The sequence below is a fragment of the Oncorhynchus nerka genome, linkage group LG7 (genome assembly GCF_034236695.1).
Source record: "Oncorhynchus nerka isolate Pitt River linkage group LG7, Oner_Uvic_2.0, whole genome shotgun sequence".
In the NCBI taxonomy this organism is placed as follows: domain Eukaryota; kingdom Metazoa; phylum Chordata; class Actinopteri; order Salmoniformes; family Salmonidae; genus Oncorhynchus; species Oncorhynchus nerka.
The window spans coordinates 58,388,904-58,407,066 of NC_088402.1; the positions used below are offsets into that span (position 1 = coordinate 58,388,904).

At 41.9% G+C, this 18,163-nt stretch overlaps 1 protein-coding gene and 1 pseudogene across 2 annotated transcripts in view; both read right to left on the minus strand.

The window, feature by feature from the left end:
- The window catches only part of mtor (mechanistic target of rapamycin kinase), a 132,396-nt gene extending 128,121 nt beyond the window's left edge, over positions 1-4,275 (minus strand). Inside the window, exons 1-9 of one of the 2 annotated variants that reach the window (XM_029664276.2) lie at positions 4,170-4,275; positions 3,397-3,538; positions 3,083-3,191; positions 2,678-2,910; positions 2,135-2,335; positions 1,826-1,960; positions 1,243-1,518; positions 684-792; positions 107-290 (exon numbers count right to left, since the gene is read on the minus strand). In XM_029664276.2, coding sequence (XP_029520136.1) covers positions 107-290; positions 684-792; positions 1,243-1,518; positions 1,826-1,960; positions 2,135-2,335; positions 2,678-2,910; positions 3,083-3,191; positions 3,397-3,525 — 1,376 coding nt within the window. In that variant the 5' untranslated portion in view covers positions 3,526-3,538; positions 4,170-4,275. Of the gene's footprint in view, positions 1-106; positions 312-683; positions 793-1,242; positions 1,519-1,825; positions 1,961-2,134; positions 2,336-2,677; positions 2,911-3,082; positions 3,192-3,396; positions 3,539-4,169 lie in introns of both variants that reach the window. The other variant, XM_029664275.2, reaches the window with a different exon arrangement.
- A 9,545-nt stretch (positions 4,276-13,820) lies between these two features.
- LOC135572537 (zinc-binding protein A33-like) lies at positions 13,821-17,658 on the minus strand (annotated as a pseudogene).
- Between the last annotated feature and the right edge of the window lie 505 nt (positions 17,659-18,163).

Below are 18,163 nucleotides of genomic sequence, written 5' to 3' on the forward strand. Positions count from 1 at the left end.
TGAATCAACTAAACTATAACACTGATTTCAGGGGGACATTTCAGCGCTTTGAGTATGAACATCACTTCAGAAACAAAGTCACTTGTATAAAGTAAATGTAATTTACTTGTGAGCGAAGTCCTTGGGGGGCAGCGCAGCCTTGATGATCTCCAGAATCTTGGTGAGGTACGGCTGGATCTCAGCGCGTACCGCCACCACCAGCAGCCCCAGGGCTTGGAAGGCCGCCGTGCGCTCCTTCTCCTTCTTCAGACAGCCAAGCAGGTAGCCCATGGTGTCAGCCAGGTACTGGTCTGGGAGGGGGCAAACTTCAACTGGTCAAAGTCGAGAAAAGTTAGAATCGAGAGAAATTACAGACATCCACATAGCACTTGAGATCATCAAAATAATTATCAAATGGTATAAAACCAGTGAATGGTATAATATCTATTTTTTAAAGAACAAACACAACTTTCTTTCAAAGTATTAAAGTCTATTTTTAACTTGAGTGGCCACCTATAGGTTTTCTAAATTAGGAAACGTGACTTAATAACAGAATTCATCCTTGCAACTCAACATTTTTCATACTGGTAAATTGATTCATTTCAATTTTGTTAGCCTGACTAATCTAGCTTGAAAATCAAGTGCTTGAAAAAAGATTGGATCTATATCTAGTAGGGATATTGCACGTGAGACTCCTTTCTGACCTGTAAAAGTGTGTGGCTGGAAAGCGGCGAGGCGCGGCAGAAGGTTGAGAATGGTCATCTGGATCAGAGGGTTCTTACTGGTCCTGTACTTCAGCACCCAGCGGCACACCTGGAGAAGAGACACACACAGCAGCTGTCGTTACATCCGACACAACTCAAACCTTAGGCTGCGGTCACACCGGCAGCCCAATTCTGATTTTTTTGTCACTAATTTTACTTTTCAGATCAGATATTTTGTCCATAATTGGGCTTCCTGTGTAAACGCAGCATCGGGCATATGAAAGTACGCGCTACACCAGTGTTTATTTTTTGTATCAACATCTGGCAAGCTATGGTTCTCCACCACTTACAGAACATTGAAACAAACACTTGAACACTGACTAAATAAATGTCAGAGTCCGACAACTATCTGAGGGAACAGTCAGCAACATCCAAGCGGCTAGTTCCCCTTCACAGACCTCAGGTTGAGAACCACTATGCTTCACACCTTTATTTCAGGACTCAACCCTCAAAATGGGTTTTCAACCCTCCACTTGCAAGTACAACAAACTAATGGCACCTGGTCAAAGCACTCCTCCATGAGCTCGCGGCAGTAGCGGCTCTCCACCAGGGAGCTCTTGGCGGGCACCGGCGTGGCCCCGAAGCTGAGGAAGCCCTGGGGTGTGCTGTAGCCCAGGAGACCCAGCAGGGCATTGGACTGCTGTGGCTGCACCGACTGAAAGCTGGTGAAGGGGGTGATGTGACGCGGCTTGGTGCCGAAGCCCATCAGCTCCTTGCAGTACTTGTCGTGGACCAGCTGCTGCTGGGTGATCTCCTCCATCTCCTCCCGCATGCGCTGCCAGGGAAGAAGACGTTGAGATTCAGTCTGAAAGCAATACATAGGACCTATGCTTCCCCTAGGTAGTGTTTGTTCAGAGTTTGCCGATCTGAATAAACTGGATAGGTATTAGCAACATGGCAGAAGCTCTATTGAGCCCGATGGAGTGAAGCCATCACCATATTACTTACACCCATCCACTTCTGTGACCAAAGTGTTAGGGTCTATGAGTTGCACATTCTTTTGGCCATGGGAAGCATTGGACAAAGTTGTGGTCCTCTGTGACCTGTAGTGGTGGTGCTTTATGGTTCAGGGAGGGGCTGACCTCTCCTTCCATGCTGCTGATGCGGACCAGCTCGTTGAGGATGAGGAGGGCGCCATGGACCCTATCGTCACGGTTCATACCCTTCTCTTTGGATAAGGTCTCATCGAAGCCTTTCTCAGCCTCGTCAAAGGTTTGCTGTGGTGAAGGACACACATAAAACAAATAGTGAGTGCTTTCATTGCAACTGGTTGAAATATGTTAAAATTATGGCTCATGATCAATCAAATGTTGATTGTGAGTGACGTACTTTGTACCACCATGGTTTTAGAAAATGCTAAACGAATTAGATATTGATTGTGAGGGACCTACTTTGTACCACTGTGGTTTCTGCATCTCCTTGGTCTCTCGTTGGGTAGTGAGGATGAGGCAGGCCCTGAGAGCGGCCACGGCCCCTTCGCGGATGGCCTGCTTCTGGTCCCACACCGCATAGAAGATGTTGTCGAAAAAGGGCTGGACTTGCTGGAAGAAAAAGGTGGGTGCGCTGACGGCCAACTCCCTTAGGACAAGAACCTGTAAAGTCAGAATATAAAAGGGGACATTTTCTAACTCATAGTCCTCATCTTGTGCTGGTTTACATATGAAATTAAAAGCGTTTTAACCAAAAGCAACAACAAAAAACTGTAATAAACAGTGTTATTACTACCCCTTTCACCATCATGAATAGTTATTAGGGATGGTGAAAAGTGTAGTTTAGCTAGAAACCACTAAGTCAGCTCCTAAAGCAGAGCAGGGCTGTGGGCTTGTCCCGATAAGTGCTTTAGCCCACATTGGCAGAAAACGCAACCACCTGCAGTTTTATCCTATAGTGGTTGACAAAACAAACAGCAGGCTAGCTGTGTGTGTCACACTAACCGCAGCATGGCGCCTGCCCTCGTTCCTGTCGGCGCCCAGCCACTCCAGTGCCCTCTTCACCTCAAACTCCACATACTCTGCGGTGAAGGTGTCCCCTGCCATGGACAGGTGGCCCATGGCCTTGGAGGCCATCTCCATGACCACCGAGTCACTGGAGGGCAGCAGGTTGCGGAGGTAGTTGGCGAAGCGGCTGATTCGGGTGGCATTGCCTCCTTCTACTCCAATCAGACTCACTGGAGCAAATAAACGAGTCAGTGACATGGATTGTGTCAGCTTCACTTGTGTGTAGACAGGAGTAGTAATGTAAACACCCAACAAATTGAACAAAACTTTATTGATTGTCTTAGACCTTGCAATTCATTTGTGACAAGTTGTGTCATCATTGAGGCAAATCATCTGACTTACCTATAGCAAGAATCCCTCCTTTTTTCTCATTCACATCAGAGCTGGAAACCAGCTCAAAAATGTGATGATTCAATTCATCGTAGAAAGTAGTGGCTTCATCTTGGCTCAACTTAGGACAGAATGCAGGTACACATCACAATCAGATTAAACCCCACTGACTGCATGTAACTCATAACTGGTCATAGCTCATGACAATGTTGTACGAAACATAAAACATTCCAGAGTGTGTAGTTAAATAAGGATAGTTGGTAAAAGTGTTGCATTATAATGCAAGTGTTGCAGCTACAGTACAGACTGGAGCTAGCTAGTCGTACCTCTCTGAGCTCTGTCGTCACATAGTGCTGGAGATCTTTCGCAGATTTTGCTCTTGTGTCTTCATTTCGACTCTTCAGGCCACTGACAAATTGTTGCAGCACCGTGGCTGTGCCAGACATGATAACCATTGGGGAGCCAGACCTGTAGATAGCAGAATAATTTAGCAAGCTAGCTAGCTAGATACACAAACAGATGTCGTCTATATAACCCACCATGCAGCTTGCAATTGTCAGTTTACTGTCTTAACTTGCCGATTAAAATAAATTCCACGATGTACAATCGCCGCTCAACCTCATCGTAAATCGCAGAGTTTAGTTTAGTCTAGATAACTAGGCCAGAGCTAGACAGCTACCGCGCTAACTAAAGCATGTCAAGTTGGTTCCATTTGCCAGGTTTTATATGGGTAGCTAGCTACACAGCTACTACTAAAGTTAACTAGCTAATGTTACCTACCGTTAGCTCAAAATGCAAACTCTAGCTGCTATTTGGCTAGGTAATTTATTGAAAATATTTGCAACATACCAAACTGCTAAGTGTTTGAATTAAATGGACAATTCAATAGCTTTGCAAGCTGGACAAACGTCGTTAGCTAGCAAGTTAGATACTGTACAGTAGCTAGCTAGCTGCTAGAAAAGGCATGCTAAGCTAACGCGCCGGGTTGAAGTGGAAGGACAGCGCGAATGAGAGCACAACAAACCTTACACATCTTACTTACGCTTTTATTTTGGTGTTTTGGCTACGTATAGCACAAGCAAAACAAATAATTGCTTACCTAGCTAGCTTGCTGGCTAACTGCTGGCTAGTTTTCCGTCAACAGAGGGTCTGTTTTGGATAGACAAGTGTAGAATTTTTTCGCCACCATCAACTTGCGAAGCCTTTGCGCAGAAATGTGTTTGGGTGCGTTCCAGCCCGAGGCAACTCGATTGACTACTGTAAGATAAATTGTAGGTCTACCCACATAAATATATGTATATATTAGGGCAGAGCCCCACCTGTATTAGGGCAGAGCCCCACCTGTTTAGCAAAAAATAAATATATATATATGTAGTGTGGCAGACCAGGGGGTTAGAGGTTAACACAGATCAGACAAGTGTGACACCTCTGTTTCAAGGGTGTTTATTTAAAACCAAGGAAAAGAAACAGGTTTCCTCCAGGAGACCTCTTCTGGGAATGATGTCTCCTCTGGGGTGGACCACCGAGCCCCTCAGTTCTAGAAGACCGTGAGGACGTCTATCTGGTAGCAACCTCTCATTACCTTCAACCCTCCCATGTGCTGCCCTCCTGTCAGCTTTATGGGCCCATACGGCCAGTGAGCAATCAGCCCCTTGATTAAATCAGCCCCAATTAGTTATGGCTGTCACGTCCAGCAGAGGGAGCCACCACCGCGTGATGTAGACTCAATCTGTCACAAGGCCTTGAGGAGTCCCCCCTGGCATTCCCTGTGAACCAGGCTTGCCTGAGCACGCCCAGCACTGCCTTGAGGGGCATCAGGTGCTCTTCCCAACCTTGGCTGTGGATGATGATGTCATCCAAATAGACTGTTGCTTACTGTTGGTGGGGTCAGAGGACTCGGTCCATCAGGCGCTGGAACTTGGGCGCAGCTCCATGGAGACCGAACGGGAGGACCCGGTATTGGTATAAACTGTTGAGAATGCCGTCTTCTCCCGAGAGGAGGCTAACAAGGGTACCTGCCAATATCCTTTGGTCAGGTCCAGGGTGCTGTCAATCCAGCATGACTTCTATCACATTCAAAACAACTAGAAACTTGAACGGGGAAATCTCAGACTTCCGTGAGTTCAAGTCAACTGGGAACGCTGAAAAAAACTACCTCCGAATGGGAAAATACGTTTTGAACGGTCATCCAGCTCTGAATTGCAAGTTGGGAACTCGGGCCTCTTTCTAGAGCTCCGACGTCATGATTCAACCTTATTTTTTTCAGAGTTCCCAGTTGTCTTGAAAGCACCATAAATCTAGAAAATGACAGACTTTGACGAAAAAGTTTGATGACAAAATTTGCCCACTAATTTGCCACCTTCCTGTCACTGTACATTTCAAAAGTGTTGAACAAATAGTTAAGCAAGTCAGCTATGTATTTTTACAAGGCAGTAAATGAGGCTGAATGAACTGTTCCGCTGCCAGACAAGGCTCCGCTGATAGTCAAGTGTAGCAGTGGTAAGGTGTTGGGATTACTATTGGGACTCTGCTGTTGGTACAGCTTTTTGTAGGTCCTAACAGTTTGTGGGCACTGTTTTTTTCACTGTTATAGTGCAATTAATGTATTGTGTAGTGGCTTTGCTGGCATGCATTTCAACATTTTTTGGGGAGTTTGCCCCACCAAGATGTACATGCTAAAATCGCAACTGTATGTATGTACATGTATTTGTTCTTTTCTTTTGTGTTTATTTAACCAGGAAGTGGGAGGTTAGAATACATCTTTCACAGGCTAGACTTGGCCTATGGAATGGGGTGATCGGGGTCATGTTGTTAAGATTCTCCTCTTCCTCTGAAGAGGAGGTGTAGCAGGGATCGGACCAAAATGCAGCGTGGTTATCTTCATACATCTTTAATAAAGACAAACAATACAAAGATGTACCGTAAAAAAACAAAACAGCCCTATCTGGTGCAAACAAACACAGAGACAGGAACAATCACCCACGAAACACTCAAAGAATATGGCTGCCTAAATATGGTTCCCAATCAGAGACCACGATAAACACCTGCCTCTGATTGAGAACCACTCCAGGCAGCCATAGACTATTCTCGACAACCCCACTAACCACAATCCCATGACCTACAAAAACCCCAAGATAAAACACACCACATAAATAACCCATGTCACACCCTGGCCTGACCAAAATAATAAAGAAAACACAAAATACTTAGACCAGGGCGTGACACATGTAGTCCAAAAGAAGAGGTTCATATACTGCAATATGTTTTTTCAAAGTAGGTGCTCTCATTTTACTAAAGAACAACATGCATTAAAAAAAGCTTACTGTGTCGGTTTTGCCATGTGATTTCTAAAGAGTTTGTGATCTTTTACAAGTAGGATATTGGCATATATTCCCTTTTAATGCCTGGGTTGGTCCTACAAAAATGAATGTAGGCTACTCATGTGGGAAGGGTTTATGTTTATGTTAATCCACTTGGAGGTTGTAACAAGCAGATTTAGGTAAGGGTTGTTACCCGTATAGTGAAGCGCGGGGACACTCTACTATATGGAGGGGATCATGTAACACCTCTAGACAAGGTAGGCTTGTTGGGATCTCCCCGAAGTCAAGTGGGTTAACCCTATTGGAGCAGTGGTTAAACAGTTTTCCTACACGCTGAGAGACCAGTGATCGAGGTGCACAGCACTGTCTTTGTTCACTACATTGGTGTCACAATTATAAAGTGCTACCACTAGAACTCTACTACTGCATCTCGCCTGACACACTGACCTGCCTGGACACTTTCCACACCACATTTACTGAGCCCCTCCAGCCCAGGTTTGTAGTTTAACAACATGATGCTTCAGTGTCCGTATGTCAGATCGAATAGTTTCCTGTGTGCTGGACATTAAAATGTGTATGCTGTTTTTGATAGACCTGTTAATAGGCCCTCGTTGTTACGCTGGTAATGTCTTGTAGATATGATATGATGCAATGATGTTGTGCTATATTGCTGTGAAGTTGCTGTGTGTATGTCATTTGTGGTATACTCCGAAACGAAGCTAGCACCGGGGCCATAGGTGCAACCGCCCCATGGCCCATGCACCTAATTCCCTGTTCTTGCAGATTAAAAAAAGAATGATAAGAATTTAAACAATTATGTATAAAAAAACAAAGAAAAGCATTCTTTAACACCATTAAACATGGCAAAATGTGTATATAATATGATATATTATATTATTTCATTAAACCCTAGAACAGCCAATGATGCATTTTGTCTGTAATTTTTAAACAGTCTAATAAAATAATTGATGTAGTGTTGACTCTCTTGTCTTGATGTGTGTTTTGCCCCCGTCCATAAACCCATAGCCTACCATCACAGAAATAGTCCATTGTTTGTGTTTAGACATCTGAAATCAAAAGTAGGCTATTCTATATCAGATGATTAGGTGAACTGTAGCTTAATAGGCAAATAGCATTCCGTTCCTTGCACTTGACTACAAAAATCAATATCGAATTGATGTGGATGTCTACCTGATCTTACATGATTGATGTGATTTTGTTACCGTCTTACTATTCTAAAGAAAAAGGTGTAGCTAAGCTTAGTTATTTCTCCATGGTTCTGACTACGTGCTCATTGCGTATTGCCTGGCTTATATCATCTGTACACTCGGGTGCAGGTTTCAAATGTGAATACATTTATGATAGCAGCTACTTCTGAAGTTATTATCCCTAATTGTAAAATTCTAAATAAAATTCAAATCTCTTTTGTCGTCGTTTCCCCCCCACAGCCCTGTTGATATTGTCAGTGTTTTTACGGGAAAACAAAGTGGATACTAATAAGCTTAGTTTATTAATGTCTGATAACAAACATAATAAAGGACTTCATTGAACACATTAAACAGTCATATAGGTACAGTTGTAATAGAAAAAAAAATAGAGTCGTTTTTTTGTTTGTTTACTTAGCAACTTGACAAGCATATAACGTATTTTTCTTAAACATGATCTATATAATAAATCACAGTTATTATAAAGTCCCGCACAACACTGTGATATGTGAACCAAAACGTAATAGCCTAATTCTACGAAACGGCGAAATATGTTTAACCTTAAAGCTGGAATATTGAATTGAAACAATAACAAAGCCTACTCCCTGCCCGTTTCTCTAAAAAGCTAAGGAATGGGGCTGGAGAAATACAAATTCATTGACAGAGCTTTGGATGTAAGGACTGACCATCCATTATATCAAATATATAGTTTTAAGCATGTTTTAAGGCTATACAGTGTTTGTCTACGTTTATGTTGTTTACAAACATTGGTGTGAAACAAGCTTGTATGTTGAATTCTGATGGGGTATGATAGTTGACCCAAGGCATTTACAAGTTATATTATTCAAGAATGAATGGCTGTATATCATTAATTTATAAGTCCGAAAAATAGGATTCTAGCTTACAACATCATTTACAGTATAAAACAAAATATGTAATTATACCACTGGAACATAGTGCTACAAAGGTCTATGAATAAAATATTTATGGATTTGGAGCCCGAGATTCCGTGCTAAAACTAGTCCAGTTTGTCGTACTCTGAAAATTAATAAGAAAATTGCAGGAGTGGTTAGTTTTTAAACAACACAACAAAGGTACTTATTTCCAAACACTCACATAGGAAGATAAAAGACAGAGAGGGGTTGGAAGGAGAGCGCTACGGTAGTGGATGAGGTGAGTTTCCCCCTTTACTAGGACCTTGTTGTTGTTGTAGTTAAATGAAGTTAATGAGTTAATCACCACCACTGGTGATCTCTTCCAGACTGGTCCACACCGGTTCTCCCACAGATCTCCCTGCGGAACCCATGTCCCCGGATCCCAGTTGTGGTAGCAGGTGCCCTCTCTACTGACCCAGAAGCAGAGGGCCACTGTGCAGGTGTGGGGCAGGCCCAGCCACACATGAGAAGTGGAGGCCCTCTTGGCCCTGGCCGCCACCCGTCCCTCATTCCAGTATCTGAATGAAAACTTACCGCACCACTTCCAGGAGTCTCTGAACAGGCCAATCCACACACCCCTGTCTTCTGGCACTAGATTCTGTATCTTCAGGCTCTCATTCTGGTTCCTCACACTGGCAAGGTCTATGTGTTTCTCCCTACAGTAGCTCTGAGTATAACGACACAGGCGGAGACACAGGAGACAGATGGTTCGAGTTTCTGATATTTAATCAGATGCAATAGGCAGGTCGAAGACATGCTGGTAGGCTTGACGAGACAAGGCGAACTGGCAACAGACAAACAGAGAACACAGGTATAAATGCACTGGAGATAATGGGGAAGATGGGCGAATCTGGAGGGGGGTGGAGACAAGCACAAGATAGGTGAAACAGATCAGTGTGACACTGAGCATCTTTCCATGTCTTATTCTCCCTAATCAAATGGAATGGCTCATTGAAATGTTTCAGTCCTGTAACTTAAATTTAAGCATAATTGTCAAGTTTTACTTTTACAGTTTCATATTTCCAGACTTAAAAATGTTTGATCATGTATTATTGTATTATTGTCTGCTCAGGGGCTTACTATTATAGCATGTAAATAAATGTATTGGACTACTTGTGTCATCAGTCCATTTACCAGTGTTTTCCATCAACACGCATTACTTCCCAGATCATTTGGTTCTCCTGGTTTCCAGTGAGTCTCCTTCTCAATAAACTCACTATCTGCTAGTGACCAATGCCATGTCTTACATTCTCCCTTCTCTAGCCCTATCCAGGCTAATTCATTATGTCTACTGTCTACAGCGTTAATCTGTCTATTCATATTATCCATGTTGTCTATGGTTGCCAGGTCAGTGTACTTCTTTCTGCAGTAGCTCTGTGGGTCGGTCCAGGTCTGAGGGTCGTTAACAAAGTGATACTCATTATCAGGACGGCATGATGTGGATGAACAGTGTCCTGTAAGAGAGAAATAAATCAAATGCTGTAGGTGTGGAAGCAAAAGTCACATTTCTGCCCTTGTGAAGTGTCATATTCTGACATGACATGAAATAGTGAAGAGTACTTGATTAAGTATTTGATAAGCAACTCCTTTGCAAGTAGATGACCTAATAGCTTGTTCATGCATGTTACTTGAAGGTGTGTCATGTACGTCCACCTCTGGAGAAGGAGAAAGAGTGGAGGAGAGAGAAGATAATGGGGGAGGTAGGTGGTTGAGTGGAGGGGAAAGGGGTGGATGTGTTTGAAACCGAGGACAAGGGTTTGCAGTTATTCTTTTTGGACAAGGGAACAATTATTAAACATTTGAACTTCAAATGCAGGAAATCTCATCTACATACAATCCTTAATTTGCTTCACTTTACATTACTTTATATGAGCAAATGCTTTGCAAAAATAAAACGTTTACCCTTTGAACGCAATTTTATTCTGACATGGCATGAAATAGTGAGTACATATGAGAAGTATTTTATAAGTATAAGCAACTCTTTTTTTGCAAATAGATCATCTGGAGGAATCCCTATTTGCACTGGGACATCAATGAATCCAAAAGGCTTTACTAAGCAGTTTACAATCATTGAATTATACATGTTAAGGTCAATTTTCAAATATCAGTACTTCCGACGACAACCTATATTTAAGGTATAGAATAATCCTCAAAATAGTGATGTACATTTGAAAAAACATTCTAACAATTCTAACAAAGACTGGAGTTACCCGTAAGGACACAGCCCATCTGCGGTAATAACACAACTCCCGTGGATGAGTAATCATTTTCAAGTATTACAATCACACGTATGTAATGTTGTAATGTTACGTCTGTAACAGAACGTCTTGCTATGGCACTACAGTCAAACAGTGGTGACATGACCAATTATTTCAACAGAAGTAGTGCTGGAGGGGAGAAGGTAGGGAAATATGAAAAAAAGAATAAGGGAAGCAACATTGGCCAATAATAGGTATGTATGCATACAGTACACGTCTGGATACTTATTAATCAGTCACTTACCCAGTAAAGGGAAGAGGGATAGACTCCACTGCATGGTTAGCAGTGGACGTTTCATTCAACCCTCTGTCTTTTGTCTGTAAAGAGACAATAAGAACAGACGGTGCATGAATCTACAGCACATGCTGTATGATGTTCAGGTATCTACTGTATGCTGTACGTTGACGAGATACGCCATCAGTCTGACCTGATCAAAAGTCATGCCTTTCCTTTATATGATGCAAATTGAGGTGACTCAGATTTAGAATTTGAATTTGCATCACATACAAAGGCAACCTTTTCTATGTTGCAAAATAGCACAGATCTGTGCAAAAGAATTACAGTGGACAACTTTTCTTCAACACTGTACATTATAAGGAGGTGACTTACAAGGATGTACACATTGCTACATTTACTGAACTCCAGTTACATAAGTGCCTCCTTATAAAACACATTGTTTTGTAACAGTATTTTTATTGGAATTTCACAATTTTCACCCATATTAAGAGATACAACAACAGAGACAAAGCAAAACAGTACTCACACATACCTGCGTATATATGTATACACATATACACATACATACACATATACATAAATACATACAAAAATACATACACATACACACACATAAATACGTACACCATTTTCCTCTTCCCGTTCAGCGCATCTCTCACCCCATCCCCATCATTGTGTCTCTCAATACATACATTTTAAATAAATTTACAAACAGAAATTAAACTAAAAAGCTCAGTTTAAAACAAGAAGTTAGGTTTCACATGTAACGGATGTGAAACGGCTAGCTAGTTAGCGGTGGTGCGCACTAAATAGCGTTTCAATCGGTGACGTCACTTGCTCTGAGACCTTGAAGTAGTGGTTCTCCTTGCTCTGCAAGGGCCGCGACTTTTGTGGAGCGATGTGTAACGATGCTTCGTGGGTGACTGTTGTTAATATGTGCAGAGGGTCCTGGTTCGCGCCCGGGTATGGGCGAGGGGACGGTCTAAAGTTATACTGTTACACACACATGGAACGTACAGTGTAATTCTGAAATACATAGATCACCACCATTCTAAGAGAATCCTTGCAGCATAATAGCTGATACCTCAGGTTCTAGTTAATTTAGATAAGGTTCCCATACTTTGTAGAACTGGTCTGTTTTAGAATGCAATGTACATGTCAGATATTCCAGAGGCACCCATTCAAATAGTATCTTAGGCCAGTCTTTAATAGAAGGAACCTTATCACTAATCCACTGTAAAATGATGTTTTTCCTCGCTGCGAAGGTAAGGATGTTGTAAAGCCTCCTTTTACCCACAGAAGTAACATGCCTACTAGGGAGACCTAACAGTAAAGAAACTGGGTCCAATTCTAGATCAACCCCTAGGATCTTTTTAATTTCTTGCAGAACACCAGACCAGTATCTTTGTATTTTGGTACATGACCATAAACAATGTGTTAGGGTGCCTGTATCAGTTTTGCATTTAAGACACTGAGGGTAAGATGAAGTGGGGCTAAAAGCATGTCTGCGATTTGGGGATATATGCAATCTGTGTATTATTATTAATTGGATTGCTCTAGTACGGTTACATATAGATATTGTTTTTGCATATCTCCAAATGTCCTCCCACATCTCTTCGTCAATAGTAACAGACAATTCTTTCTCCCACACTTGTTTCACCCTCTGTGTGTTGACAGCTGCTCAAATGACAATAAAATCTTATCAGCAAATAAGTAATTTAGTCTGCGTATGCCCTTATTGAGCCAAAAGTGAAAGCCAGCATCCAGCAATCCTGGACCAAAATCTGGGTTGTTAAGAATTGGGGTAAGAGCAGAGGTTAGTTTGGACCTTCCCAGGAAGCGTTGAACTGACCTCCATACTTTGAGTGTGTTAAGTGTAATAGGATTATTGCAGTGATCTTCTACAGACTTGAAACTTCTGAAAAATAAAAGATCCTGTAAGGGGTATTTTGGAAGAGAAGTCTCAATGTCTAACCAAATAGAGGAGTCATCAATAAAACACATTGTTGAAGAAAAGTTTTAAATAAATGAATATGGTTCTAATTACATTGAGGGTATTTTTTAGCACAGGCCTATGCATATTTGCACCGTGACATTGTCGATCCATACTTGTATAATGTTGGGGATTCTTTTGTCTGCATAAATTGTGTACTAGCGTTTTTTTTTGTTGGCTTGGTTATTATCTACAATAAACCTTTACGGTGGGTGAAATATCCAAACAGCAAGTTCACAATGTATGCTACACAGTACACAAGCTGGGACGTGACAAATACAATCCATCAGGTGGTGAAACTGAAAAATCGAATAAACATGTTTTTCTCATTGAACAGCCCATTCAAATGTTATATTGTCCTCATGAGAAAACACAGTACCTACCTGCTGTTTGAAGTTGAGTGGAAGATGCTCTCTGTGTCTCTCACCCACGTTCTCTGTGTCTCTGTCACCGACATGCCTGTATATCATTCTTTGTACACAATGGAACTCTTTGATATTCACATCATGGGCTGTGTAGTCTACTGTACCTCACCAGTTATATCAGTAGCCGTGGTGTGTAAAGCATTGTTGAGTACAACTGTGTATCATTGTGCTCATAATAACGTCTTTTAAATCATTAGTCAAATAAATAAATAAACAGTATTCAGCCAAGACATCCAGCTTTCCATTGATTAAATATTCAACAGACTGAACAGTCATGTACCAATGAGATGAATCAGTTGCCATTCAGCCTCATCTAGCCTTGGTATGGAATGACTGACTAAATACCCTAGGAAATCAATGGGGGAAAAAGTCACACTTCCAGTTGGCACAAATCTTTATTTGACTTGCTGGGATACAGAGACACAGACCGTATAAAGGCATACATTCAATCTAACAATGTCTTCATTGTGTCCTAATTGAAAATCAAAGCATAGTCTTCCTTTATTCACCATTTCAATAAGGAAAGAGCAATACCAGTATTAATGGCCAGCAGATTCAGACAGTATCCGTAATGAATATAAACAAAGTACTAACACTTCAAGATCCCACGGTCAGACTGGTTTTCATAAAGACGTTGGACGAAAAGTAAGGGAATCCAAGTTTCCGGGTGTGTGGGAAGCAAAAGATTTGAGAGGGAGAAATAACCAGTGGAGGCAGCAACAGGTAGGTAGCAGGTAGAGGCGGGCCAGGTAGGATTGGGCCAGGCACGTCTAGGTGTCAGGCCAGGTTGTTCTCAGTTGTGGTCCAAGAGCCTCAGGCCCTCCAGAAGGGGCATGGCTAAAACCATTGTACACCACATGCACTGGATAATCGGACTATCACACACACCTGTTTGACCTCACTGTGATACTGTAGGCCTACTTATGTTACTTTTCGGAGTCAGTTCAGTAAGCGTTCAATGTATTGCGTTTGCTTTAACCATGGCAGCCAGCATTGTAAATAAATATATGCGCAGAAAGATATTCAGCCTCTGTGTCTGTGGATCCTTTCCCCTTAATGTGTTTTCTTTTCAAAGACACACCATTTATTTCAATCTGTTGCTGAGTAAAATAAGGAGTCTATCGCTTCAATCCTTGTTTCGTTTTCACTTCTTGTTCCCTGGTAAATAACCAACTGTCATGGATAACCACAAGGAGAATAAGGTGAGGAAACAGTCCATGTCAGCCAGGCCTTCTTTTTAAAGGAACACAATTTATTTCAATCTCTAATTTAATAAAATAAGTAGTTTTGTTCTGGTCACAAGATAATCTAGACAATTGCAGTAAACAGCGCCACACTCAGGCAGAAAACGGAATGTTCTATTCTCAGCCAGGCCCATCTTTTCAAACAAAACACAATTTAATTATACTGATAAGAAATGTAAACGCAACATGCAACAATTTCAACGATTTTACCGAGTTACAGTTTATATGAGGAAATCTGTAAATAGAAATACATTCGCTAGGCCCTAATCTATGGATTTCACATGACTGTGGACATTTGTGCAGTCAGTGTGCCAATTGCACGCTCCCTCAAAACTTGAGACATCTGTGGCTTTGTGTTCTGTTACAAAACTGCACCTTCCCCAGCACAAGGTGCACCTGCGTAATGATCATGGTCTGTTTTGCCAATGAACTCACTGCATTCCAAACACTGGTGATAACCAGATGATCCCGATAATTTAGGTAGTAAACGTTGCCCTCATCTGGTATGTTCTATTGCGAACTGTCTGGGACTCATTGTTGTTTCCCTGTTATCTATTCAAATATGTTTGACTTATTAAGTCAAAGACGAAATTAATTGTAATACACTGGTCTCAAATAGATTAGCATAACTAGGCTACACAGAACCACGCGGACCCATTGTAAAATGAGAGGCTTTTCACCTCACTAAAATGTGTCCTAGTGCAACATTCCTAGCTCTGCCCACTGGGGGGTGGCTTACGGAGCTCTCTTTGAAATAAACCACAGACCATCACCAATGGTCATCAATAAAGCTTATCAAAAAAAAATGTATGATCAATCTCAGTTGCAGTAGTCTACTGTAACCACAAAGGGCCGACATTGCCCAAGAAAATGATTGGACATTACTGTGGGACTGGTTATTGGAACACACACATCAGGATTAAACTAATTGAATGGACAGAATCAAGAATCATTCTGAAATACTCAAAGAAAAAACAATGTAGGAAATATTAATGCCAGTATAGTATAGGTATTACCGTACTAAGAATACATTAAAGAAGGCTCCAGCAATGTGTCACAGTGTGTCACAGTGACAATGTCATGTGTCTGTTCGATGCATCCCAGGGGTCCCTGAAAAAGCAAATATAAAACAAAGAATGAAAATAACAACAACAAAAAAACAATAGAAAATGAAAAACATCTCACACGAACAAACTGTTGAACAGTGTTTTACAGGAATTAGGCCTAAAACATTGTTAAATTTCATATTGTCAGCATCAATAATGAATATTGAGCACCCCTTGGAACGGGGGCCTCAGAACAGAACACTTTAAGAATCCTGCCCTATAACACACAGGAAATGGAAATCCCCACTGATAACAGTAATAAGCAATGCAACATAACATGTATTTACATGCTGTTATACAAATGGACATAGTTCTAAACAGCATGTGGTTCGGCAGGTGAGAGTCACAGCAGGAGTATTGTTGATGGAGGAAGGTCCTGTTCACGCCATCACAGTCTGTGCTCTCCCTCTGTGAGAATCTTGCACTGAGGGAAATGAGTGAGTGTTACTGACTAGTTTACAGCATGTTTGTACCTGATTTGGACAGAGGCGGGATCCCCTGACAAAGAAATCCTAAGAGGGTGTTTGCTAGAGATGTATGGAAAGACTCCCTCTTTGAAAGTATGCATGAATTTATGAAGTTGCGTGTTGTTGACTGGATCAACAAATGAGAACTGTCCTTTTTTCCAGTCCAGCTGCATTCTGATTTTCTGGGGCTTACTCACTTTGAATGGAGTGAATGGAGTAAGTGCCTCTGATAAGGAATGTGTATACTATTTCTCATCAATACACCACACACCCAAGGTTCTATGTCTGAAGCCAAACTCACCCTCCCTCTGGACAGAGTCTGGGGCCACACCCAGGACCCAGGCTTTATTTCCTCCAACATCAATGTCCCAGCTATTTGTCCCTGAGCTAACACCCTCAGAGCCCAGGACCACAAAGCATTCATCAAATCTCTCTAGGTTGTCAGGAAGCTGCTGTGGCTCATTACGCTATATCATACTCGTCAGATCCTCAGACAGGATGAGATGTGGATGGGCAGTGTTGGGGTCCAGAATCAAATGAGTGTATTTAACTATCCCCTGCATCTTCTCCCAGACTCTGAACTGCAGGTTGCCCAGGTGCTTTGCCACATGGATCAGTGATCCTGAAACCCTCTGTGGATTTGGCAGTGTGTACCGGGCTCTTTTCACTGTGGCATTGTAGTTCTGCAGGAATGAGATGTCTATGTGTCTAAAAGTGAAGAGATCTCTCTGGTCATCTCTTCAATCTTCGTCTTCATCATTTGACTCTTCTGCTTCTCTTCCTTCATCCGTGCAGCAATCCTGGCCCCCTCTTCATCTTGTAGAAACTGGTGAAGCTTCTTAAACTCCTTCTTAATTTGCCTCTCTGTGTGCTCTGCCTGGCTCTTAATGTGCTCTGCTGTTTGATCACAGATCAGTTTAATTTCCTTATAGTCCTCCAGCATCTCCTTCAAGGGTTTCAGTGCAGTCTTAACTGCCTCCTTATAATCCAGTGCAACTTCATCTGTGGGGATACAGTCATGCTTTCTTTTTTTCTTTTATTTTCTTTTAGCCCTTTTTCTCCCCAACTTCGTGGTATCCAATTGTCAGGAGCTACTATCTTGTCTCATCGCTACAACTCCCGTACGGGCTCGGGAGAGACGAAGGTTGAAAGTCATGCATTCTCCGGTACACAACCCACTGTGCCGACTGCAGAGCACCTTTGACCCTGCTGAATCTGTAAGAAGGCTCCTGTAAGAAGGCTGAGAGTATCGCTGAATAGCTGCATGCTACTGTGCTGCTCTATTATTCTACTTCTTCCTGTTTAACGAGTAAGATGTGGGTGGAGCGCTGCTAGGTCACATGCAAGGTGTGTGTGTGTTTGTCTTCGAAGTATTACTATCAATGTAAAAAGACAGCCATCTCGCAATACTGGGCAAATAACTTACAAAGGTCCAATTTACAATTACAGAACACAATTGTGCCACTAATAAATGGTATATGGTACACCATTAAAAAAACTAACACCACAATGTGTGTAATATAGTCATCAGTGGCTGTTATGTGCTGCCTTCAAATGCTTCTTGGAATCTCTATTTTCTGTTGGTGAAGTCTTAGTATGACCAGCCAGGGCACACCAGATCCACTGCAGTATTAGATGATTGTCCAGGTCCCCAGGGCTTCAGGAGATGCCTTCAATTATGTCCGCGAGGGGCAACGTGAGTGCCTATTAGCCCACTCCTTTTTATTTTTTTCTGTTTTAACCCAAACCTTAACCCGTATCTTAATCAGTCGGAATGAATGCCTAACCTTAACCCTTATCTTAATCAGTCAGAATTCATTCCTAACCTTAACCCTTATCTTAATCAGTCAGAATTCATTCCTAACCTTAACTGTCAAGTTTTTTTAATGTTTTAACCCTATC